At 36.6% G+C, this 26,612-nt stretch overlaps 1 protein-coding gene across 46 annotated transcripts in view; it reads right to left on the bottom strand.

The window, feature by feature from the left end:
- MAP2 (microtubule associated protein 2) overlaps window positions 1–26,612 on the bottom strand; it is a 283,734-nt gene that overhangs the window by 65,020 nt on the left and 192,102 nt on the right. For 44 of the 46 annotated variants that reach the window (XM_045481056.1, XM_045481057.1, XM_045481020.1 and 41 more), the window contains one exon: window positions 12,555–12,839. In XM_045481056.1, coding sequence (XP_045337012.1) covers window positions 12,555–12,816 — 262 coding nt within the window. In that variant the 5' untranslated portion in view covers window positions 12,817–12,839. Of the gene's footprint in view, window positions 1–6,415; window positions 6,710–12,554; window positions 12,840–26,612 lie in introns of those variants that run through there. The other 2 variants (XM_045481017.1, XM_045481049.1) reach the window with 2 other exon arrangements.

Here is a 26,612-nt window from a genome sequence, read left to right as displayed (position 1 = left end):
ATGCATACAGACAATCTGAAGAAAACGAAGAAATGGAGATTCAGGAACCAAAGCCAAAGGTGTTCAAGGTAAGTTTTATTTTCTTCATAATTTTGCTTAGGGCAGGCCCCAGGTAGGCAGATGCTACCGTAACTATAAGCTGTACTATGTTTAAAAACAGAGAGTTTCATTTGGCATGAAAACCACAATCCCATGTAAGGGATAGATGGGGTTACTTCATGCTAAGGTAAATCAGATTTCATAAACCTTCATTTCATTTCATGGCAGTAAAATCCAATTTACTATAAAAAACATATGAAAAGGTATATTATTTTCTTCCTGAGATATAAGAAAAATTTGTATATCAGACTTGTAGCTCTTATTTTTTCAAAATTAAATTATAATTCTGTTATTTTGTACACGGTAGATCACAAACAGGTTGCCCAATTCCTGGTTCTAAGAAAAAGCCTGAAAATATTTCTGGTTCATTTCTATTTCCCTTGAAAGTTTACCAAGACTTTCTTCCCAACTTTTAGAGATATCCTCTACCCCTCAATAATGTTTTATTTGGGTTTATTTTGGGGTTTTGTTTTCCTGAAGAAAAGTTTGCTATAAAAGGAAAAACTTTCATGAAATCAGGGAACTTTGTTATTTCTGCTCTTTTTTTGTTTTTTGGCTAATTCTGACATGCAACATGAAATGCAGAGGCATGAATAACGTGGTCTGATAGGAAAAAGGTAATCAAAAGCTATAGGAAGAGAAGTATGGTCTTAATGCAACCATATGAATTAAAGCATCATACTTAAAATTTTATAGGACAAAATAAAAGAACCACCTCAATATTTTAATCAAATAGATTTTCCAAAATATTTTCTAAAAAGCATATGTGATAATTTTCACTTCTCTACAGACCAGGTGAAGAAAAATACTTTGTATTTATATAGTTTTTTCATATCCAATTGCATCACAGAGCATAAGGCAGAGGTGAAACTCAGCATTATTTGGGGCACAGGAGACTCAAGCATTTCCAATTAGAATTGAAGAAATGCTCATCATTTTAAAAATTTACTTTAAAAAGTTAAACATAATTTGGGAAGTTTATAATTTTTCACACTAAAAAAAAACAAAAAAAACAAAAAACAAATTCAATCTCATCTGGTGAATCCAGTCCTAAGATATTAAATTATCAGTGAGGGTAGCTTCAATTTACTCCTCCTTAAACAATGAAATCCAACTAGAAAGGAAATCTGTGTCACCAAAACATCCAAGTTCTTGAGAGTATTTAAAAAAATTTATTTTAATGTTTATTTATTTTTGAGAGAGAGAAAGAGAGAAAGAAAGAGAGAGAGAGAGAGAGAGAGAGAGAGAACGTGAGTGGGGGAAAGGCAGAGAAACAGGGAAACACAGATTCTGAAGCGGGCTCCAGGCTCTGAGCTGTCAGTACAGAGCCCTACGTGGGGCTCGAACCCATGAACCATGAGATCATAACCTGAGTTGAAGTCAGATGCTTAACCGACTGAGCCACCCAGGCACCCCATCTTGAGCAGTATTTTTAATGCTTCATTCAGATCATGTGTTAAGTTCGGTGTGGTCCACAGGGCATTTCAAGCACTATAATTTTCATAGGCTGGATGGCAGATATGTCATGAGGACAGGGATCACAGGGATCATTATTACCCCAAATACATGAACTTCCCCTCCTAAAATGTGACTTTTTAGGAGAGTAGAATCTGTATTTGCTTCAAACTCTGTTCTTTGTTTTCTGATTGAAATCAAGACTTTTAAGAATTGGGTGAGAACTGGGGCGCCTGGGTGGCGCAGTCGGTTAAGCGTCCGACTTCAGCCAGGTCACCATCTCGCGGTCCGTGGGTTCGAGCCCCGCATCGGGCTCTGGGCTGATGGCTCAGAGCCTGGAGCCTGTTTCCGATTCTGTGTCTCCCTCTCTCTCTGCCCCTCCCCCGTTCATGCTCTGTCTCTCTCTGTCCCAAAAATAAATAAACGTTGAAAAAAAAAATTAAAAAAAAAAAAGAATTGGGTGAGAACTGATCTGGAGGAATATCTTCCATGCTTTGTCACCTAGGTCAAGCTTTTTTTTTGGGGGGGGTGGGGGAAGCAGTTTTCCCTAGGTTAGCATTTTTGTTCTGGTAAAACTTTGAGTAAAGCAGATTTATTCCAATCTTTCCAATGCTTTAGGCACAAATCTTTAGTTTCTAAGCTGATGAGGAAAAACAATAAACAATTTTTTAAGAAAGAGAAAATGTACATAGGCTTTAAGATAAAGGATAGCAACATGCAAAATGCAAAAAGTATCTAAAAATTTCATTTTTAAAACTGCTTATAAAAGCAATAGTAAATGATGATGATGATTTTCTCTCATGGAGAAGAAAAACAGTCTTATAAATACTAAAATACTTAATGATTAGAATCAGAAAACACAAATGGGAGCATCTTTCATTTTAATATACCAAAAAGGAAAAAAAAATGGGTTACAAAAAACTCTTATCATTTTTTAAAATAGTGAAACTAGAGAAGCATATCCAATTGAAATCAAAACATTTTTCCTAAAGTTAACAAATAAATATCCCTGTTATTCAGTAGAGAAATGCTGTTTATTACCGAAGAACTTATCTTTGCAAATCATTTTACAGACTCAACGATGAAGTAGAGAGAAAAAGGACATTGGTGATACTTTTATTCAGGCTGACCTTCAAAAATAAGATTCATCTCTCCAAGACAAAACTGGTATATTCCTTTAAAGAAGGATAATTAAATCTATGACTTAGAATATTCATTTGCTTTAAGATTCAGATTGTCCATTTGTCAGAAATGAAACTAATATGAGCTCCTGACCTAGAACAGTGAGGCGATCCTTACACATTACACCAGAGGATCAACAGGGATAAGAACTATAAAGCTGTTTGCAGGATATTTCAGTGCCTTTCAAGTGGAGCCAACTGTTATATCGGGCTCAATTTTGCAGGAATGAGCATGAGAATTTATTCACTGTCCATGTGTTTCTTAGCTGCTATAGATGTCTCTTAGGTCATTTACCCTGAGTTTCCATACTTTTTCCAGTTCATTAATTTTTACAATCAAGAAAATATTTCTAATCAGGTGTCATACTGCCACCTTAATTAAGTCAAAGGTGTATTTTCTTTACTCCAAACTTACACTCTCCTTTTTAGACCATGCCATCTTCCACTATATCCCTTCTTGACTTTCTTTTCACTACAGTATTTCTGAGTCCCTACTTAATTCCTTTCTGTTCCAGCCAACAGTTCGATAGTCCTCACTTTGATTCTAGCTTCCTCTCTCAGTTTCTCTTTTTGCTTCTTTATATCCAGCATTTCTCTCAATACAATCATTCTCTCAAGTGCGTTGCTCATACTGTGAAGTAATTTTTGGAGCCCTGTTTTGCTTATGAGATTCCTGATCTCAAAACCTAGCATGGATATGAACTCTTTCTCTTCTTTATATCAATTCAAAAATATTTATTAGTACTTACTATAGGAAACAATTATTACATCACGTACCGAAAGGGACGTGAAATGATGAATGAAGCATAGCTTCTACCTCGAAACACTAACAACCTAGGGCTGGAGATTAAAACAGGTAAGAAGCCCGGTAACATGATCCATATGATGAGTGCTATTAGCAAGATACGAACATGTTACATGCAGGTGTTCAGAAGAAGAGATTCCTTGGAAAGAATAAAATCAACATCAGTTCTGGATCTTTGACCGTGGACTCTGAGAACCTCTCCTGTGGGATATGCACTTTTTCAAAACATTTTGCCATCACTGGTTTCAATGCAGAACATGAATAAAACCACCGATTAGTTGGGCAAATGTAACTTGTTTTGCAAAAGAGAAGGTTGTTAGTTCACTCAGGGGAGTTGACCCTTCATGCTGGAGTCACTTATGGAAGAATCAGAGATGCTCATATCCCAACACTGTCTCGATCTGTCTTTCCAAATAAAAAATTTGGACAGAAAATCTTGAATCTAACTTTCAGGCTGCTGAAGCTGATTCATACTATTAAAGATGATTTTTCTCTGAATCTTGATTCCTCTGTTATTACTCATTTTGCCTAATGTCTTAAGGTTTGAACTTTTGAAATAAGTTGTAGAAACAGACATTTTGTTCTCATTTCTGTGTTCTAATAACCACCTAGCATTTGCATATTTATTAAAAGTTGCAATGAGAGCCTAAGACATATGTCATCAGTTTGGCTGGGTTTTGAATTGTATTTTCTATGAGTGTTGCCGAATGGTGACTCATTCTGTGAGATGAGCCGCACCGTGAGCAGGCAGCAAGCGGCTCAGTGTCCTTTTCCCCTCAGGACTCACGATGCCAAGTCAGATCATGCTTTCACTATCAGATCTGCAAGGCAGCACCAGTTGTTCTGTTCATCTGCTCCTGAAATGAATTTCCAGACTCCCCTGACAGTCAAAGCACGTGCTTTATGTAATGTGCTAAGGAGCAGTGAAGTGTGAGGGAATGAGAGGAAAAGGCTTGGTACCCCGAAGCAGAAAGAGTCGCAAGGGGAGGAAGGACAGGAGGAGCGATGACCGATGACCGTGAGATACTCCCTGGTCTACTAACCGCTTAGCAACAATAACATCAAAACCAGAGCCAGCCCTTGAGGTGGTATTTGGTATATAGGAACAGATATTTTTCTCAGGCACATACAAGCAATATAGTTAATTTATATATAAGTTACACTTAAAAAATACATTGTTGATCAATGATTAATATATTCTCAAGATATCAGAGGAATTTATTTGTTGCAAATTACTATTAAAGTTGTTCTCTTATCTTTTTTTTGTGAGGAGAGAATTCTTTTTTCTTTTTAATGTTTATTTATTTTTGAGAGAGAGAGAACACAAGTGGGGGAGGAGCAGAGAGAGAGGGAGATATAGAATCTGAAGCAGGCTCCAGGCTCTGAGCTGTAGCACAGAGCCTGATGCGGGGCTCGAACCCACAAACTGTGAGATCATGACCTGAGCCGAAGTTGGGTGCTTAACCAACTGAGCCATTTAGGCACCCCTTGTGAGGACAGAATTCTTAGTAATAGAACAAGAGACAGTCAGTTGAGCGTCTGACTCGTGATTTAGCTTAGGTCATTATCTTACGGTCTGTGAGTTCAAACCCTGCATCAGGCTTTGCACTAACAGCACGCAGCCTGCTTGGGATTCTCTATCTCTCCCTCTCTCTGCCCCTCCCCCATCAAAGTAAATAAATAAACTTAAAAAAAAAAAAAAGAAATGGAACAAGAGACAGATAAAGGCTATGCATAAGGCTAATCAAAACAAAGGCTTACATTGTCCAAAAATAAATCCAGGAAGACTTGCTTCCATGACTGATTATTTTCATCTGCTCACTGCAAATGAAAAGGATTTTATGGGGCATGTAGAATTCTTCCCTAAGTGGAGATTTTAAAAACCTCAAAAATACCTTAAAAAATATGATGACAAAACGTGATAGCAAATTAGAGAGGAGGAAATGTGATAATGTCTTGGAAAATACAGGATCAGGGGAGAGGGTCAAGTAAGAAAATACAGTGATAATTAAATTATATTTACATTAAAAAAAAAAGCCAGACAGAATAATTTTACAAGTAGGTCTTAATTTTTCTTAGCTCAAATCTGTTGCAGTCATTAAGATTCAAATTCAACAAAATAATTTTTCAGTGTCAGTGCCCAAAGAGAATGATAAACAATATTTTTTTTTAGTGATTGGGATTGTGGTTCTGACATTTAGTATAAAACAAGATGTAAAGAAATGGGACTAATTTTCACCAAGTGCATGGGAGGCATTTTGTGGAAGAATATACATGGGAGTAAATGTGTATGCAAATTAATATTAGTTTTCAAATATCTTATTATATTGTGTTAGAGCCTTGCTCCTCACAACTGGAAATGTTTGTAGGCAATTAAAATCCCAAGGAACAAAATCATATTTTAATTTGTTACATCACTGGGTTTAATTAAAATAAGTCTAGAGAAATCATGGTTTCCTTATATTTTGATTCAGAATTATTGACTTAAGACAATCTCATTCTACTTTAAGACTTCCGCTGAAGAGCAAAGAGAGATGTGAAGTCAATTTTTACAGGAAGAACCACCCCTAACTGCGCATTTAAGTAAACAACGTTATCTGGTGCCTGTCTTTTCCTCCACTTTGTGCAAACATTTTAAGCTCTAGCTATCAATATCTATATACAAGCTCATATCTATATACAAGCTCATATCTTACCAAGAGTAGGAGATACAGTTCATTGTTATAACGTCCATGTAAGCAAGCTCTCCATCAGGTTCAGACCCTTCTATTTACCAACAAGACAAGCCACATTTTATGATTGAAGTTAATGCCCAAATCTGCTTCAAATGGTATAGAGACCACATAAGGACAAAGCAAACATGACAGATACAAACCTTGTGGAAATGCCTTTCTTTTTTTTTTTCAATCAATCCTGTCTTTCTTACTCTTTCCAGCCCCAGATGCCTAACCATTCAAAGGAAACCACGGACGAGATCCCCATTTTGTGTACTCATCTATCGGCGCCTCCAGGCCCAGACGCTTCGCAGTGAGGCCCTGGTGCTTTTCTGCAGATCCAGCCTTGAATGCTAAATAACTGTGCTCTGCACACTCCTCTCTCTGCGCAGCTCAGGGAAATGGCAGCTAGAGCGATGAGTGGTTGCCGTGGCAACGAGGAAAATCTGCAACCTCTTGTATTGTTAGGCCAGCGTGTTTACTTGCCTTGTGGGGTGGTGCAGATGGCTTTAGTCGTCTCACGAGAGACATGGTTCTGTACTTTTTTTGGCCCTGCGTACATTAATAAAATATCATATACAATATGCCATATTTTAAATGGGATGGTGACTCCTGCCAGTAAGTCTCAAATCTAGGAATGGAGGCAGGAAAAATGAGAGAGGTAAGAAAAAGGCAGGTTCACATTTCCCAAGATGAAAAAGGGAAAGAGAAGCTTAAAGGTATATTCAACTTTTTGCATGTGAATGATGACAAACTTTTCCTCCTTTATGTATTTTTAAGCCTTCAGCTTCTAATTCCAGCAACAATAAACTTGCGTATCTCAGTATGTTGATCACCTGGCTGTCTAAGCTCTGGGGAGGTTAAAGTGCAGGTCAAGGCTTTCAAAGGCACAGCTCCATTGGTAAGCTCTGAAAAAGCAATAGTGTGTCACCTGGAACAGCTTTTACAGATCTCACGGCCGCAGCAGGAAGGAGACCTGAATAGGATCCCCAGGATGTTGGGAAAACAAAGCAGCTCTGGAGAACTGGAATGGGGGTAACTGGAGAAATGTCCTTTAATCTTTAAATTTACTCCAAGAGATGGCTGATACCGACTTTTGATGATCACAAAGGCCTTTACCCCCTGACTGGTCTTTCTTACTTGTGTTGAAAGCATTGCACCTTAGGAGAGTCAAAATCATGAAAGCATGATTTTTTTTTTTTTTACGTTTATTTATTTGTTTTGAGAGAGAGAGAATCCCAAGCGGGCTCCGCACTGCCAGAGCAAAGCCCCATGCAGGGCTCGAACTCACAAACGATGAGTTCATGACCTGAGCTAAAATCAAGAGTCGGATGCTTAACAGACTGAACTACCCAGGTGCTCCACAAAAGCATGATTTTAAATACTTCAATGTTGTGGCATCTATAAACTTCTGAGAATTGCCCCCTTTCTTGCTCCATTCATGCTAAAACCAAGACTAAAGTTAGGATTTTCTGTCATGCTGAAAGGTACAGGGATGTGGCTGTTCTGTAATAGAAGAAGGCTATAATTGGTAACAGCTGCAGCTGGCCGTGCTGCTCTGAATCTGGCAGAGTGGGGTGTGGGAAGCGCACAGGTCTATGCAGCTGGAGACCTGCAGTCTGGCTGTGGTCATGGGATCTCAGATGGGTGACTACACCAGTAAAGAGGAGGACTGAAAGGTGGTCTTACCTGTCTCTTCCAGTGATCTTGATATGAATGCTAATATGATAAGAAAGATAAGAAACTTAAAGATATGGCTCTTAGGGGTGCCTGAGTGGCTCAGTCAGTTAAGCATCTGACTTTTGGTTTCGGCTCAGGTCATGATCTCATGGTTCATGGGTTCAAGCCCCACATTGGGCTCTGTATTGATGGTGTGGAGCCTGCCTGAGGTTCTCTCTCTCTCCCTCTCTCTCTCTGCCCCTCCCCTGCTCATACTCGCTTGCTTGCTCTCTCTCTCTCACAATAAATAAATAAATAAACTTAACAAAAAAATTTTTTTTCTAAATAAAAAAAAGATGCGGCTACTAATTTTCAGTCAGGATTGGAACTCTGGGGGTACCAAATGCAGTCCTCTTGCTTTCTTCAATAAAGATGAGGCAGAAAAGAGAGGAAAGGTTTATTACAAGCCTTTTATGATTCATGCTTTGGAAGACGATTTAAAATGACTGTTTTAAAACAAACAAAAAGCAGAAAGAGACTCCTAAATAAAGAGAATTAACCGATACTTGCCAGAGGGAATGGGGTGAGGGGGCGGGGCAAGATGAGCTTGGAGAGGAAGGTACAGGCTTCCAGTTATGGAATGAGTAGGTCATGGGGCTAAAAGGTACAGCATAGGGAATACAGTCAGTGGTACTGTAATAGCGTTGTATGGTGACAGATGGCAGCTATATTTGTGGGGAGTGTATCATAATGTGTAGAGAAGCTGAATCACTATGTTGTATACCTGAAACTAAAGTAACTTTATGTGTCAACTATATTTCAATAAAAAAATAAATTTAAAAAAATGATGGTTTTAGTTTCATTATAATAACAGCTTTCCTAAATGACTAGATTCTCAATGGTTTCTCCTTTTGCGGGGCGGGGGGGAGGGGCTTTTATGTCATGGCTTCTAAAAAGGTTACTTTAGTGAATAAATACAGGAATAATTCTTAAAGTAATTAAAAGTTATGCTACAATAAGCGAGTAAATCTATCTACTTTTCTATGGATTAGCTTTCAATTGTAAGAAAAGAGCCAAGATCTAGAAGAATAATCTGAAAAAAATATATATAATTTAAAACATTATTGCCTTCTAGAATTCCCTTCTCCCCCTTTCCCAGCCTCAGCACATAAGATCAAAGATAAGCTGACTATGGGTTTGCACATCTAAAAATTAAGAATTATTATGGCCCAGAAATGAAGGTGAACATTGAAAAGCATAGGTAAGAGAGAATGAGGTAAGATCTCTGGTTCAAGTAAGCCCACCTGATGACAAAAGGAAGGAAGAAAGTGATGCAGTGATGGCGTTTCATTTATTATGGGATCTTGTTTTTAGAGATGAATAAAAATAAACAACCTTGAGGAAAAATTTGTTTCTAAAAATTAAGAGAGGACTATAGCAAAGAAGGCAAGAAGAAAGACCTCTGGATTCAACCAGTAGTGGCTTGGACACCACAACATGTAGCTGAAGACCTGATGTTCCTAGGAAATGTGTCATGTTAAAAGTGCCCAGAGAAGTATTTTTTGTAAGGGAAAAATGCAATATACTGATAGATTACATGTGAATGATAAAAGAGGAGGCCAGTATATAGCTCCTCTGGTCCTCTTTAATCACCTTGAAATACAATGCCAGCTCACATTAGTGATGCCTATTATCAATGGTTAGCATTTCTAAAGACTATCTTTGAGATTTAAGGACACTTCTTTTTATTGGGAATGATCTTTGTTTGTGAAACAGTTATATATAAACCATCAATAATAAAATGCATTATTTTATTAAGCAAAAGTTTGGAGAAAAATCTAACTGCACATTGAATTATCACTAGAACATCTTCTGTAGATATGAGACAGTATCTCACATTTTTCCTTTCCCACAGCTTTCTACATATGGATATTTTATGGACTTAAAAATGGCCTGTTATTTCTGGAGGGAGTTTAACTTAAGAAACGTCATAGTTTGGATTGCACACTTCACTCTGGTGACCCACAACCGGCTGCTTACAACTTTTTTTCACTATGAACATACATATAGAACTTTCAGAATCAGTTTCTCAAAGGCAGTACAAGATTCGTGTGATATATGTTGAATTGAATTCAAAATTAACTCTGGATGGTCCTGAACCCATAAATTAAAAGAAACATCTGTTAATCTCTTTTTAATTTATATTATTTTCTCAAAGAAGCTGGCAAGGACATACTGACTTGGCAACGAGATTTTTCTGATGCCCTTAAATATTTAATTAAGACCACTGAAAAAATGAAATAGTAAGTGATATTGGTTCTTCCTTGACCAAACACGCTACAGGGATTTTTTTCCTTAGTATATTTCAAGCCTCTATCATCATCAGTAAGATTCAGCTGGTGAGAGCCCAAGAGACAAAGCAAGACTTTCAAGAGTTTTCATTCACCATTAATTTAAGTAGGACTTTCTTTCTTCTTTTGCATTCATTCACTCACTCATTCAACATACATTTAGTGAGTCCTTTAAGTGTAATGTCAGGTGATGCAAGATATGACGATGAGAAAAATGTTGGTCTATCACATGATCTCTTGCTTTCCCCACAACAATTTTGCTCCTCATGTCCTCATCTCTTCATGCTTCAGTTTCTTCAGAATGTTCCTAGTTAGTGCTCCTGACACTCAGGTCCTGCCCTGTTCAAGTTATATTATACTCAACTTTAGAAAAATATTCCTTGATCAAGAGTGCCCTATTGTCCATATTTACACCACTACTACCACCACCAATAATACTCATGGTAATTAATAGATACTATTTCTTGATTCATTGACTTTGTACACTTTACTATCTCATTTAATCCTCATTGTGGCCACGAAAGGCAAAAATAACATTTTTACTTCTCTTGTATCCACAATTCCTTACTAATGGGGCGTATGTGTCTGTTGAGTTCTGTGCAGCTGCTCAAATACTTAAATTAGATTGGACACTGCCACTCTCTTCTCCTGTTCCACATGACTTTCTGCAGGGTACTTGCTTCTTATTACAGCCGAAAACCTGACTTCACAAAGATAAATCTTGAAAAGGATTTTATATTTATATTTATATTTATATTTATATTTATATTTATATTTATATTTATATTTTATACTGTAATCGAATGTTGAAACTGTGGACTATCTTGAGGTCATGTAGTGCTTAACAGATGAGTATCTCTGTGTTTCCTTTGAGCATTTAAAATATCCTGCCACACTCCTGAGTTTGCTGCGGCTTATCAAGATGCTTCTGTTCGCAATTTGGGAACTTTGGTCCCAAGTAATAATGATCTCTCTTCAACTTTGCCTTTCTATACTGCTCATTTGGCACACAATACACTGTGTTTTGCATTTGAATTGTGTGCACAGGCCTCACGTCTGCTACTGCATCCTCTGCTCTGTGAAGTTCAGAGACCACTCCTTGCAAGTGCCCTGGCACAGAAGCTAATATACCTTGCATATAGAAAATGCTCAACAGTAGTTTATCAAATGAGTGGATTAAAAAAATTATAGCATGTCCTTATGTAATTTCTCTTCAGTTATTTGAGAAGCCTTTAATATTACCCCCATTAATTTTAAGTATATTTTTTGAACAAAGCGTACAGTTGATAAGTGCTGCTGACTGAGTGCAGAAAATCAGTCTTTGAATAAGCAAGGGATGACTCTGAAGGAGGCATTACCTTTCTTATTACTTATAGTTTACCTACTCTTTTTGGAGTAGCATGTCAGCAAGTTATTGTGTACAAACACATTAAATTCTTATGACAGAAAAAACGGAAAGTAATGGTCAAGAATATAGTGAAAGCAAATGTTTCTCTATGCTGTTAATGCTTTATAATGACTACGCCATCAAGGAACCTATTATCAATGAGAGTAAAGAGGACTATTGGTAGAAATTGCACTTTGAAAGGAAGTACTTAGGAGTAAGCCAAATTAAGTTCTCCTTCAAGCATCTGTAATATTAGTTCTTAAAAAGCTCTCTGAGGAAGTATGAAATGGTTCCCATGTATGTGTTTCCTTCCCTGCCCTCCCCTCCCTTCCCTATTCTCTCTCTCTTTTTATTTTAAGATTTTATTTTTTTAAAGTAATATCTATACTCAATTTGGGCCTTGAACTCACAACCCCAAGATCAAGAATCGCACGTTCCACCAACTGAGCCAGCCAGGCGCCCCAATCTCTCTGTCTCTTTTTTTTAAAAGGCTGGGAGATAGGCTCTATATTGCTTTCTGACCTAAAATGTACATATGCTTCTAATCAGTCAATCAGATTTAGGTCCAATATCATTCAAAGCATTTGTGAAGTTTTCTTTCAATGAGTTAAAAAGGCTGAGAGTTAACTAGCAAAAGCACACACACACTGAGCCATCTGTCCATTAAAGTTAAAGTGGTAAAACTAAATAGGGAGATGAGATTAAGAATACAACTAATTTGGGGGAATGTTAGGCTCCTCCTCAAGATTTTTCTTTTTTCTTGGTGTCTATTTTCCCTGACGGACTGGAATTTTAGACCTTGTGCTGGTGAAAGAAGGTCATCATGGTAAATTAATTCAGTTTCAGACTAAACAGACTTCAAAGCACAAAGCCAGCACTGGTGACAGAGGAGCCCTTGGTTACCTGCTGTTTCTCTGTCAGCTGAGGTCAGCTCTCCATTGATGCCATTCTCTTTGGTATCTGAATAGGTGCTCTGTGACCCATGTTCTCCAAAGGCGCCCTCTTCATCCTCCCTGTATGGGAATCCATTGGCGCTTCTGACAAGTCCTTCCCCTGCCCCGCCTTGGTCCTTAATCTCAGGTGGATGTGGATGTGCAGATGCTTCTGTTAGTTGAGCTGAGGTCCAGTGAGGCGCCTTTGCTTCATCTTTCCGATCATCTGCCATTCTTCTACACCTTGTGACCTCTTCTGGGATTGGAATAAAAACAATAGCGGCCATCACTGTGGGGAACTATGATCTAATATTACTAAGATAGGGCACACTTATAGCAAACTCAATAGTTAGCTATGGTCAAAAAAACATGCTCAATAATCGACTGTTAATATCAAGAAAAGAGCTGTTGTTAATACCTTCGTTTTTACAGATCTCTTCTGGCGTATCAATTCTTTTAATACAGGATCACCATTAATTTACATATATATTTTTTACACTAGTATTTGGCATTTAAGGAGATATCTAACTTTCATTGATACATGATATTCACTATACAGTAGAGTCAAGGAATCCTTCAGGATAGGGAAAATTTGTAGTATGAGAAAATTGGGTAGAAGTATGTGAGAAAACAAATGGCTGAGGGGGAAATGATGAATTGGGGGAAACTACTCCAAGTACTCTTTTAAAAGCAATTCTCAGGGATGCCTGGGTGCTTCAGTTGGTTAAGCATCCAACTTCGGCTCAGGTCATGATCTTACAGTTTGTGAGTTGGAGCCCCAAGTCGGCCTCTGCACTGACAGCTCAGAGCCCGGAGCCTGTTTCAGATTTTGTGTCACCCTCTCTCTCTGCCCCTCCCCCCACTCATGTTCTGTCTCGCTCTCTCTCTCGAAAATAAACATTTTAAAAAATTTAAAAAAATATTTAAAAACACAATTCTCCCTGAACCCTAGAAAAGACAATGGCTAACACATTAGTCTTTTTAAAAAAAAAATTTTAATGTTTATTTATTTTTGAGAGAGAGAGAGAGAGAGAGCGCACGAACACAAGTTGGGGAGGGGCAGAGAGATAGGGAAACACAGAATGTGAAGCTGGCTCCAGGCTCTGAGCTATCAGCATAGAGCCTGATGCAGGGCTTGAACCCATGACAGTGAGATCATGACCTGAGCTGAAGTTGGATGCGACTGAGCCACGCAGGTGCTCCCACATTAGCTTTTTCCATTTCAAAGGTGTTCAATTCAAACCAGAGGTGGATATGTTTTCTTGGATACTGTATATTAAAAGAGAGTTTTGACTTAGTTTCTCAGCAAATTTTCCTAAACTCTATCTATGGATTAAGAGTATATATAGATATACTAAGATTTTGTCTTAGTATATCTTACATAGAGAAAAGATAAAAAAATACAGTATTAGACCTACATCCTACCTTATAATGTTATTTCACAACTAAGTCAAATCAGATCTGGAAAAGTTAAATTACTGACATGTATCAGTAACTGTGAATATAGTAAAGTTTGGAAAAGTCATGGAGTAGGTGTTTTGTACACATTAAGTCAGTGACAGACATTGCATGGCCTTCACTTACACACTGATGTCACTAGGTTTAGACATGTAGTTGATAAGAGATGATTCATTACTCACTTCTAGAAAGCTGTTGCCAGCAATGTAGTCTTATTCATGGCCTACTGTTCCCAGACTGAGGATAGAGACATAGGCCATGACTGTCTCTGATGGAAACTAAGAACACTTTCCCATTTTCTTTTTCTTTCCTTTTTTTTTTTTTTTACTTTCCTGTTTTCAAAACAGTAACTCAAGTAAAAACATCCAAACAAGCAAACAAAATTGTATTAAAACAAATCTTCCTGTTACTAAGCTCTGTTTAGAGACATCACAAGCAAACTAAGTTGTAAAGAAAGTAAGCTTTCCCACCAAATTCCTAACAAGCATTTGTCTTTTTTTCCCCCCAAATTTCAATGTGTTCTTCAGGTTCTCATTCTAGTTTTCTATTCACAGCTGGAAGAGCTAGATGAGTTAACTCATTTAAACTAATTTGACTACAATACCAAACCTACCCCCAAACTACTTCCCATAAGGGTTCTATTTATTGTCCTTAAGAACATATTTAAAAAGTGATATGAATTTAGCTTTCAAAGCATTGATTGAAGGGCTTGTGAATAAACCAAGGAGCATCCCTATATCACCGACAATGTGTAAAGAACTTTATCCCCAGAAGTGTCTCTTCATCTGTAAAGTGAGGACAATGATGCCTAGTTTATTATTGTAAAGTTTGAACAGAAAAATATACAGGGCAGGGCGCCTTGGGTGGCTCAGTCGGTTGGGCATCCAACTTCAGCTCAGGTCATGATCTTGCTGTCCATGAGTTCGGGCCCCGTGTCAGGCTCTGTGCTGACAGCTCAGAGCCTGGAGCCTGTTTCAGATTCTGTGTCTCCCTCTCTCTCTGTCCCTCCCCTGCTCACGCTCTGTCTCTCTGTCTCTGAAAAATGAATAAACCTTGAAAAAAATTAAAAGAAAAAAAAAAAAGAAAAATATACAGGGCTCAGCACAGTCCCAGTCATGTCCAATAATTAACAGTTACAATCTCTGTTATTGTTGTTAGAATTATACTACTAGCCATTATACTACAAGTCCTTATATATAAAATATTTTAAGTAGTTTTCTGGAATTATTGCCACAGGAACAAGAGTCTGAAAACTTGGTACAATAACAAGAGTTACTTGCAAATCTGTCTCCGGATATTATATGGGACTGAAAGAATGTTCCAAGGCAGACATGGGAAATGTCTGAGACATGGAAGCCTGATAGGAGGGGTGCACCGTCAGAATTAAGCACTCCAGGTACACATCTGAAATCTTCCCTACATATTTTATAAAGATGATTCTGCACTGTTCTAGACTCCATTCTGTCATTGGCTTCCAGTCAAAAATCAAAGGACCTCATTTAGGTATATACAGATTATATTTTTTCTCAGTTGTTGCAGCATCTTCTATGTCCAATGGGCTGAAGAAATTATGTGGATTCAAATTGTCACCTTTGAATTTGAGACCCTTGGCTCAGCATCCTTTCTTTATATGCCTTGATTTCATTACTTTTCTTTACTAAAATAGTTTAATTTAAATTTCCATATTCCTACATTATCCAATCTAGTTTGCATGCTGAGTAAATACTTGTAAGTAGCAAGTTTCCCCCAAAACAAGTACATGCCTTGTTAATGCCACTTTAAAAAAATTAATAGGCTTTATAATTTTAGAACAGTTTTAGATTTATAGAAATATTAACCAGATTGTACAAGAAGTTCCCATGCACCCCTGTACACACAATTTTCTATCACTAACATCTTACCTTAGTATGGTATATTTGTTATAATTAATTATAAAATATTAATATATTATTATTAACTAAAGTCCATAGTTCATTTAGATTATCTTAGTTTTAGCTAATGTCCTTTTGTTGTTGTTGTTCTAAAATTCCATCCAGGATACATTACATTTCATTGCCATGTCTCTTCAGGTTCCTCTTGGCTGTAAGATTTCTCAGACTTTCTTTGCTTTTGATGACTTTGAAAAATACTGGTCAGGTATAGATAATTCCTCTATTGAAATTTGTCTGATTTTTTTCATGATTAGTCTTGGGTTATGTGTTTTGGGGAAGAAGACAGTCAGTGGTAAAGTGCTCAAATAAGCTTGAGAAATGCTGAGCTACAAAGGCATGTATATAACTTGAGGTTTTTAAGAGTTTTTGATAAGCTACTGGACTTTTGAATCTTAGGGATGGGCAATGATGTCCAAAGCATTCCAACCAGTTCAGCATAGAAAACTTTTTTTGATGCCATGTTTATTAACATGTCCAAAAGGATTTGGGAAATTCTTAGGTTTGCATTTTAGCCCTTGTTTAACACCAAGAGTCCTAGCCACAGATAGTCCAAGTAAATAAAACAATATAAGAACCCAAACTCCTAGCTAAAACTGGCAGTTTTTTCCCCAAGGCTCTCTGAGGAAGATTTGTCAGTGACCAAAAATCTTCACCTTGAACCTAAAAAACCAATGCCTTATTGGGGACAGTATTAATTAATTATCTTAAAATTAATTACCTTAAAATGTTAAGATACTTTGTTTTAAAGAAACCAGGCATTTACAAAGTAAACAAACTCCTTAATGTTCAAAGCTTTAGAGCTTTGGATTCTTTTTTTTTTTTTTTTTTTTTTTTTTTCAGTTAATCAATAAAAGCTAATTTTGGAAAAAGAAAGAGCTGTCTGGTCATGCTGCTCCAATTAATATCAGAGGCATAAATACAGGGAATTAGTTACCTAAAATGCATTATTTGACTTCCTGATAAGACTATTCAGATAATACACTTTAAAACACTTGCAGACGAATCAGATGCCACTTTCTAATTTGTTGGGTATTTGAAATGTACATAGTCTAACCATCTATTAAGTGAAAATTATTTGAGGCGATTTCAAGCTACAATCATCATTGCTCTGACAAAACTACTTTGACAGAAAATATGATTTGGAAAGATTTTCTTCTGCTGTACTGAAAAGTTGCTGGAATCAAAGGACACACTATTTGGCCATACTAACTTATAATCACAACATGGTATTATGAAAATCCCACACATTCATGGTAAACTTCACTTAAATTCCTAATCAGTGTTTTAGGGTCGTAGATTATTTCCACTCCTCAAAATGGTTTTACAATATAGTTAAAAGTGACCACAGCTTCCTTTCGTTTCTTCTTCTTGATATATAGTCTTCCTTTACCTGAATCTCTCTGAAAACCATGAATGTAGTATTAAAAAAGATAAGAAAGCTGAGATAAACTCCAATCCCCTCCAAAATATAGAAGGAAACTTGTGAGGTACTAGAAATTGTAACATCCATTCCTACTGTGTAATGAGAAAGACTCTATTTTCCATATCGCAAAAGATCACAGATCCTAACTGCTCTGAACAATTGAGCAGCTGGGGATCTGCCACACAATCATCTTACTTGAGAATTAAACTGAAAAGCTACCTGAATTCTTCCCCTCATCCCTCTCTTCCAAAAGCCTAGCTTGATAATGTGGGCAAGGAAATTATTAAGTTAAAAAGAACTGTACTAAGTCCGAGACATTGACTTCTAATGTACAACAAATTTGCAATGGGAATCTTACCTGCTAGGGCTAAACACAAGTGCCAATATCAGTGAGGATACAGCTACTTGTAATATGGATTTTTATTTTTTTAATTTTTATTATTATTTTTAAGTAGGCTCCATGCTCATCACAGAGCTCAATGCAGGACTTGAACTCATGACCCTGAGATTAAGACCTAAGCTATGATCAAGAGTTGGACGCTCAACCGACTGAGCCACCCTGGCACCCCGTAAAATGGATTTTTTAAAAAGAGATCTTAAGGGTTCAAATTTCTCTTTATATCAGAATGAGATATTTCACTTGACTTTATCATTACATTGCTATTATGCTGCATATTGCAGGCCCCAGTATTCATCTCAATTAAGATACACAGTTGGAAAGAAAGCTGAGAGAAGATCTTGTGCCACCAAAAATGTCAGTCATGGACTTGAGTGATAAGTTTCAATCTTTGCTACCATTTTTTTTATTTAACAATTTCCGGCTGATATTTGAGACTTCTCTAAGAACAGAGTTCTTTCTTCTTTCATCAAAATTCTAGGCTTTAAAATTCCAGTTCTTAAAATTCTAGCTTTTTGCTTCTGCCAAAGGAAACAATCAACAAAATGAAAAGATAACCTGCAGAATGGGAGTAGATACTTACAAATGACATATCAGATAATGGGTTAGTATAGAACATCTATAAAGAACTTACCAAACTCCACACCCAAAAAACAAATATTCCAGTGAAGAAATGGGCAGAAGACATAAATAGGCACTTCTCCGAAGAAGGCATCCAGATGGCTAACAGCCACATGAAAACATCTCAACGTCACTCATCATCAGGGAAATACAAATCAAAACCACAATGAGATACCACCTCACACCAGTCAGAGTAGCTGAAATTAACAACTCAGGAAACAACAGATGTTGGTGAGGATGTGGAGAAAGGGCAACCCTCTTGCACTGTTGGGTGGGAATGCAAACTGGTACAGCCACTCTAGAAAACAGTATGGAGGTTCCTCAAAAAATTAAAAATAGAATTACCCTATCACCCAGCAATAGCACTACTAGGAATTTATCCAAAGGACACAGGAGTGCAGATTCGAAGGGACACATGCACCCCAATGTTTACAGCAGCACTATCGACAATAGCCAAAGTATGGAAAGAGCCCAAATGTCCATAAACTGATGAATGGGTTAAGATGTGGTGTATGTATATACAACGGAATACTACTAGGTAACAACAACAACAAAAATGAAATCTTGCCATTCGCAACAATGTGGATGGAACTGGAGGGTATTATGCTAAGCAAAATAAGTCCGTCAGAGAAAGATAGATATATGATTTCACTCATATGTGGAATTTAAGAAACATAACAGATGAACATAGGGGAAGAGAGGGAAAAATTAGATACAAACAGAGAGGGAGGCAAACCATAAGAGACTCTTAAATACAGAGAACAACAAACTGAGGGTTGATGGGGGTGGGGAAAATGGGTGATGGGCATTAAGGAGGGCACTTGTTGGGATGAGCACTGGGTGTTATATGTAAGTGATGAATCACCGGATTCTACTCCTGAAGCCGAGACTACACAGTATATTAACTAACTTCAGAAAAAAAAAATTGTAGCTTTCCCCCCTCAACAATGCATGCTTTTATCCCAGCTGTTGAATCCTTGATCACTGCTACACTCTAAGTCATTTCTTTGATGACTAATTATTTAAAAAATGTAAGATTCATTACCATGTGGCAATCTGTCATTAACTTTTGATTCTAGGGATATGGGCCAAATGATATGACTTGGCATTGATCAGATTTCCAACCTCTTAAAGATTCAATGTATACCACCGTATATTGAAACCAGAATGAATGAATACAGTTTTTCTACAGATTAAATTCCAAGTTGAAATGGCATATGGATTAATTCCTTGTCTATTTGTTTATGTAAAATCTTTCAATTTTGTTTTTAGATACAGTTGATGCATATATGTTTAATGCTGCTAAGTAAAATAAGTTCTTTTTCACATATTGGGTAGAAGGTTTTAGTACCATGAATCAGGAGCCTTATAAGTAGTCAATTCTAGATAATTGTAGTTAAGAAATCCCAAGAAAGAGAAGAGCTATACAAGTAAGATACACAAGGAACAACAACAACAACAACAAAATTAAATGCCTAACTTAACATAAAACGTGTGTATGGCAAAATTCAATCGATAGCTTGGGACAGATAAATTCCAATTTTTAATTACTTAATAAATAAGTAAATAAATATATCAATATTATAACTAATCTAGGTTCCTGGAGATACATTTTGTAGCCTATGGATAGGTGTACCAGTCGGCACCACTATTATTTATCAGATTACTGGAATATTTATTATAATATCAATAATTATATTTCTCCTATATTAAGATTCTACTATATTTAAATATATCTGCTTTTCAAATTACCCAGGTCTAAGACTGTAATGCTCTATGTTTCAAAACTCCGGATTTTATCTGAGTATCTATCTAGATACTTACATGAATTCATACATATCTATATGCACTGCTTTTTGTGTGTGTGAAAAAAATTTGCACTGGCCTACAGGCAACCTGAAAGTCCGCTTCTAATTGTATTAAGCCATTCTTGAAAACATTGCCTTTTGTGATATGATTGTCCCTTGCAAAAGAATATACACAAAAGTAATTTATATTGGAATTTCAAATATATTTATTTTGCTGATTTTTGACATTTCCTAGACAATCAAGTAATGTATCACTTTTGATATCTTTCTTTAATTACTAGGAACTTTAATGCTTCACTGCAGTATTTCCCAGCCTAAGACTGTGGTACTATGTTCTGTTTTTAATTATAAAACTTGTCAAATCTTTTCTGAAATCAGGCAAACTATATATTATAAATAAATAAAGACCATGCCTATTGCCTTCTAACAATTTACTTTAAGGTATCACTCTTTTGAGAAAATTATATAGGGGCGCCTGGGTGGCTCTGTCGGTTAAGCGTCCGACTTTGGCTCAGGTCATGATCTCACAGTCCGTGAATTCGAGCCCCGTATCGGGCTCTGTGCTGACAGCTCAGAGCCTGGAGCCTGTTTCAGATTCTGTGTCTCCCTCTCTCTCTGCCCCTCCCCTGTTCATGCTCTGTCTCTCTCTGTCTCAAAAATAAATGTTAAAAAAAAATTATATAATATTATTTAGTACACAGTAGCTCTCATATTATCCCTCATGTATGTAAAATGAATAAAATACAAAAAGACTTAAATTTTTTCCACAGAGAACATTTATAAGGCCTTAATGTTCTAGATCTTTCAGATAGGTTATAGGTTAACAAAGTCACATGACAAATATGAGTTCTTGCAAAAACTAACACTAGTTAGTTTTTTTGTTTATTTTTGTTTTATTATTTTTTTTAGAGAGAGAGAGAGCACACTCACACACACATGAGTGGGGGAGGGGCAGAGAGAGGGAGAGAGAGAGAATCCCAACCAGGCTTTATGCTAGCAGCACAGAACCTGACTCAGGGTTCCAGCTCAAGAACCCTGAGATCATAACCTGACCTGAAATCAAGAGTCGGACGCTTAACTGATCGAGTCACTCAGACGCCCCTAACATTACTTAGTTTTTTAAAACCAGTATTTCTCTTTTAGCTATCTTCCGTAGAGTACTCTTTTAATTACTATTCTAGCAAATGTTGGTATTAAGTGAATGATAACTTTAAAATGAGAAGTGACTTATATTGATGATGCCCAAAAAACACATTTTTGTTGGTTCTCCCTAAAGGTTTAATATATGCACATTAAAACTTAATGCATTTTAAGCCCAGTTTGAAAAGAGAAGCATTTTCATCTAGACCTCCATCTATCATTGGACTACCTGAATCCTGTACTAGCAAAAAAATAGTTTGATAAGCTCTGATAGTTCCTATACTTCCTGTTCTTTACAACAAGGAGCAAATAGATACATTTATTTAAATGCACCAAACAAAAGTTTCTAGGAACATATGCCCTGAACACTTGAAGATACAACAAAATAAGATACGACTGTCACATTTTCTCCACTATTTCAAGGGAAGAAATAAAAACTAAGTAGAAACACCAAGAATATAATGTCCCTTACAGCTCTATTGTCTTCCTGAAGTACCAAGTGAATTTCTTTTCTCAGGGCTAAAGATGCCAATCAGAGACACATTGCACTGAAAAAAAAACATTTTTTAATTTTCTGCCTACCTAGTTGGAGGTTTTCATATTTTTCTTTCAAAGTCTGAAAGGGGTCATGCAAAAGTAAGATGCACACAAAGAAAACATGATAGTAATATACAAACTGTCCAAAATGCCATTTAGTCTTCAGTTGGGTTTCAAATATTTGTTAAATGTTGAATGAATTATTCATAAATACCCAGCCTCAAGATAAACACATAGAAAAAGGTTCTGTCAGCTATGGGATGTTTGGCCAACACTAGCTCACTGGGTGAGAAGAGAATCTTTTTGAACCTAATTTTTCAGGCACAGTAGATTTGGACTCAAGTCCTAACTCCAGATGCTCCCTGGCGGTCTAATGGTTAGGATTTGGCATTCTCTCAAGTTCTAAGTCCATTGGAGAACATGTAAAAAATGACACCAAGTGCAAAGAGTAACTACACCTGGGTAAGACCTAGCATGTGTAACAGAGACCATGTGAATGTCGGTTTAGAAATACCTTTAAGATAAACTCTTTTATCTCGTTTCAGAAAAGGTACTAAAATCATGAAACTGACACATTCTTTGGCAATCATCCATTCCAATGTACCTTAAAAGTGTTTTCAACCAATTACCTCCAGTATTGATCTGATAAATTAGAATTTCTGGGCATGGGGCTTGGAAATTGATTGGTATTTTAACAAGACCAACAGGTGATTCTGATATACGAAAATTGGAAGACTCATGCTTTCAGGAAAGCCTGCTACATAGGACTTCAGAAAAGAACAGGGAAGATAGAAACACACACACACACACACACAAACACCTTGTAGAATAAGTGGAGTAAAAGGTTAAGACAATAATCTTGATAGGTCACATGATCCTTCTCACAAATATAGGCTGAAGCTTTTACTTCCTCGGTCTAGTACATTTATGATGAAGCAATCTAGTCCAATCACAGGACCAGCTTCTTTTAGTCAGATTCCTGGGAGCATGCCAGTTTGCTGCTGTGTCTAATCCTACTTGAAGGAGGTAGAAATGTTTCAGAAGAATGTTTAGAATTACCCATTGTTTGTGGTAAAATCTACTTCACATTTTGAGAGCAGTAACTTGTCCTTAGTCAGTCTATCCACATCTTCAAATTGTCTTTAGGGTATTTATTTTAGATACTCCCTGACATTCATTAATGGTTAAGGACAAAAGTGCATTTGCTTAAAATATCTCAAATCCAGTTATAATTCTCTTTATCCATTAGATCATTTTAGAAATGGATGTAGGGTAATAAACATGGTGTGAATATGTGATAATCTGAACTAGCAAAGCTCTCAAAGTAGTAACTGAATGTTTTACTATCTTGATAATTTAGATGCATGCTGAAAATATCATTTAGTAGAGTATAACTTTTTCTCTCAGGATTCCCATATAACCACAAACCTCACTGTTTTTCTTCGGATTACAGTATTAGAAAGATCACAAAGCACAGAAATAGTCACTGATTATAGTTATTACCAGGCAACATTAAATACTCTCAAAAAATGGCAAAAAGAAACAATGAGAGCTTGGAAAATCTAAAGGAAAAATACACTGTGTGCCAGATAGGCAGGACTCCATTTTTATAATGCTCTTGGCATGGACAGTTCTAGAATGTTTTCTATGATATGTTCTGCCCTGTCATCATGTAATGTACCAATTCAATAAAAACACTGGGATTGTAATTTTGTACTGCTGCATATCCAAGAATGAACAAAAAAATAAAACAACCAGTTATATAATGCAATTAATGAATGCTGTTTCCCTTTTCCATGTAGGCTCAATTATGCTTTATACTATTACTATCCATACCAGTACTACAAAACAGAAACTTTTGTTAATACTCTTAGGGACAGAAACTCTTGTCCCTAAGAGTATTAGAAATTTATGTAGAACGCACATCTTTGCTTATAAATGCTGAGTTCAAAGCTTAAACACTTGTTGATGAAATGACTATAACCCTCTATTCCTTCTCTTTGTCTTCTATGCAAAACTGAGGGAAAAGTTCATGCTGACATGAGAAACTTAAGTTGAGAATCCAGATATTTGTTTCATGCCTTCTCTGTTCTTTTTCAGGATGACTGTAAAATACCTATAAGGATGATTCATTCTTCATTACACACCATGACTAATATTTATTTATTTTTTTTTTCAACGTTTATTTTTATTTTTGGGACAGAGAGAGACAGAGCATGAATGGGGGAGGCGCAGAGAGAGAGGGAGACACAGAATCGGAAACAGGCTCCAGGCTCTGAGCCATCAGCCCAGAGCCTGACGCGGGGCTCGAACTCACGGACCGCGAGATCGTGACCTGGCTGAAGTCGGACGCTTAACCGACTGCGCCACCCAGGCGCCCCCACACCATGACTAATAAACAATTTGTATGAAGAGAGTTGATGGGTGCATAATTATTTCTGATGATGATGAACTCAAAGAACAAAACCCAGTGTGAGGTTATTGGTGGAATTATATAAGCTAATAGAAATAAAGCATAATCCCACGCAAGTTGGAAGTGCTCAATAAACCCTACCTATTATTTGTTATTACTTATGCCTTTTGAACATTTTTAGCAATAGCATCCATACATGGTTTATCCCAAATTAAAAAACTGAGGCCAGAGAGAGTAAATTGTTTCACCAAATTAGACACTTCTGGTAAAATCTAGAATGAGGAGCCAAATCCACTAATATCCATATCATTGTTTGCTCTTTCACCAAATAGTGAGATAGTGGAATGGGGTTGGAACTAGAAAGGCCAATCCAGATAACACTAACTTCACAAGACTGCTCCATTGATAACAACCTACCATACTGAGCTGGGTAAGACACCTTATGTGACTAGTGTACAAGCTATACTTCACAGCTCTACATTATTTCTGATTCCTCTTTCCCACTAAGACGACTAATAAATACCTTATATACATTTCAGAAATAAATATTATAAAATGCTCTAAAGCTTTAGCTTCCACTGATGATATTTATTAAGGACCAGCACTTAGGTACTAAGATACGGTAGAATAAATAATAGATTTACAACCAGAAAATTAGGCCTGAATCCTGGCTCTCCCACTTACTAGGTTTGTAAACTTACATATGACACTAAACCTGAGTATTAATTTCATAAACATGAAACAAACTACTGAAGCATTCAACAAATACATTTTGACCCTTACATCAATATTTTTCTTTTCCAAACAAGGAGAAATTCAATCATAATAATTGCACTAAAGTTTTCTTTAAATAAGCATAAATTTGAGCATCAGGGAAATTGTAATTTGGATTTGGGACAATTAATGATTTTGTTTTAAACTTTTTCCAGTTGAAATCTGATTTTAGATGTATCAGACTTCGTCCAGTGTCATATAACAAAACATTGTAAATATAAATCTCTTTTGGGTATCAATTTAAAGAATATTCCATGGAATTGCAGACATCCCCAAGGAAAAATTAGGTCACAAGTATTTACTTGCACCACCACCAAGTGAAGACCCTTTAGTTCTGGACACCTAAGATCCATAATAGGAAAGGCACTGGCTGGATGTTCAAGTGGTTATGATCTAAAAACAACAATCATTACTTGAGGAAAAGATGCTTCAGAGATTTCTTTATAGGAGATGGGAATAGAGCCATGACTTGGGTAAACTTGAAGGCTGTGTTATACACCACAAAATAAGATACTAGCATTAAAAACAAAAACCAACCAAACAAAAGCCAAAAAGCTGGAGAAGAAAATGACAGTCATGAAAAGAAAATAAAAGGAGAATGGAGAATTGGAAGTGAAGGATGTGTAGAACCATATATTCAAAAATTAATGACTTATGGTTTTCCATGAAAGGAACCTGCTATTAGCTATTTAAGACAGAAGGAAGAGTGAAGACCTGGGGAATGATAAGCAAGATTCCATTTATTCCGTTTCCTCGTACTTTATCTGATCTCCTCAGTTCCTTTATCTTTTGGTGATCAATTCTCCTTCCACAGTTGCAAGCCATGTGATGCTGTCTCTAACATGTTTTAAAATCTTTTTCCAAATACAGTAAGTACATGGACTTACCATACAATGTCATAGCATTTGTTATATGTGTTTCTTTGAACTTAATGCACTCCTTGACAGTGGATGTATTTAAGCAAAAGCCAAATGTCCACCCTGTGATGAATGTTATAGAATCAATTGTGGTTTTGACGATGGAGCAATGGCTTATATGACTGCCAAAATGCCTTCCAATTCTAAGATTACAAATCTTAATTCATTAAACAAATAATTGTTTGAAAACTGTCTCTAAAACATTAATGGAAAGGCTTCATGTATCAGGCAATAGGGAAAAGATACATTGGGGATATAAGAAAAATATGTAGCCCTTTTGCTAAAGGGTCTCACAGACAAACCAATAACAAAAATACAGCATGGTACACGCAGATAAGTCAGGAAGTTGTAGAGGCACATGAACAGCTCCTACCGCACTGGGAAGTCAACCAGTACTCCCAGGAGGAAGTAACCCCTGACCTGAGTTTAAAGAACAAGGAGGAACTAGCCAAAGAAAGGAGGGGAGTCTTTCTAGGACGAATGAAAATGGATGATCACATCTTATGATGTGGTTAAGATACAGATTCTGGCCATAAACAGCTCACACTATATAGAGGAAAGCAGATACGTTTGAAAAATGTAGGGTACAATATATCACAGTAAATGCAAT

This window comes from Leopardus geoffroyi, chromosome C1, assembly GCF_018350155.1.
Source record: "Leopardus geoffroyi isolate Oge1 chromosome C1, O.geoffroyi_Oge1_pat1.0, whole genome shotgun sequence".
NCBI classification, from domain to species: Eukaryota; Metazoa; Chordata; class Mammalia; order Carnivora; family Felidae; genus Leopardus; species Leopardus geoffroyi.
Note: the sequence above shows the minus strand (reverse complement) of the source record. Positions and strands in the feature narration are given on the sequence as shown.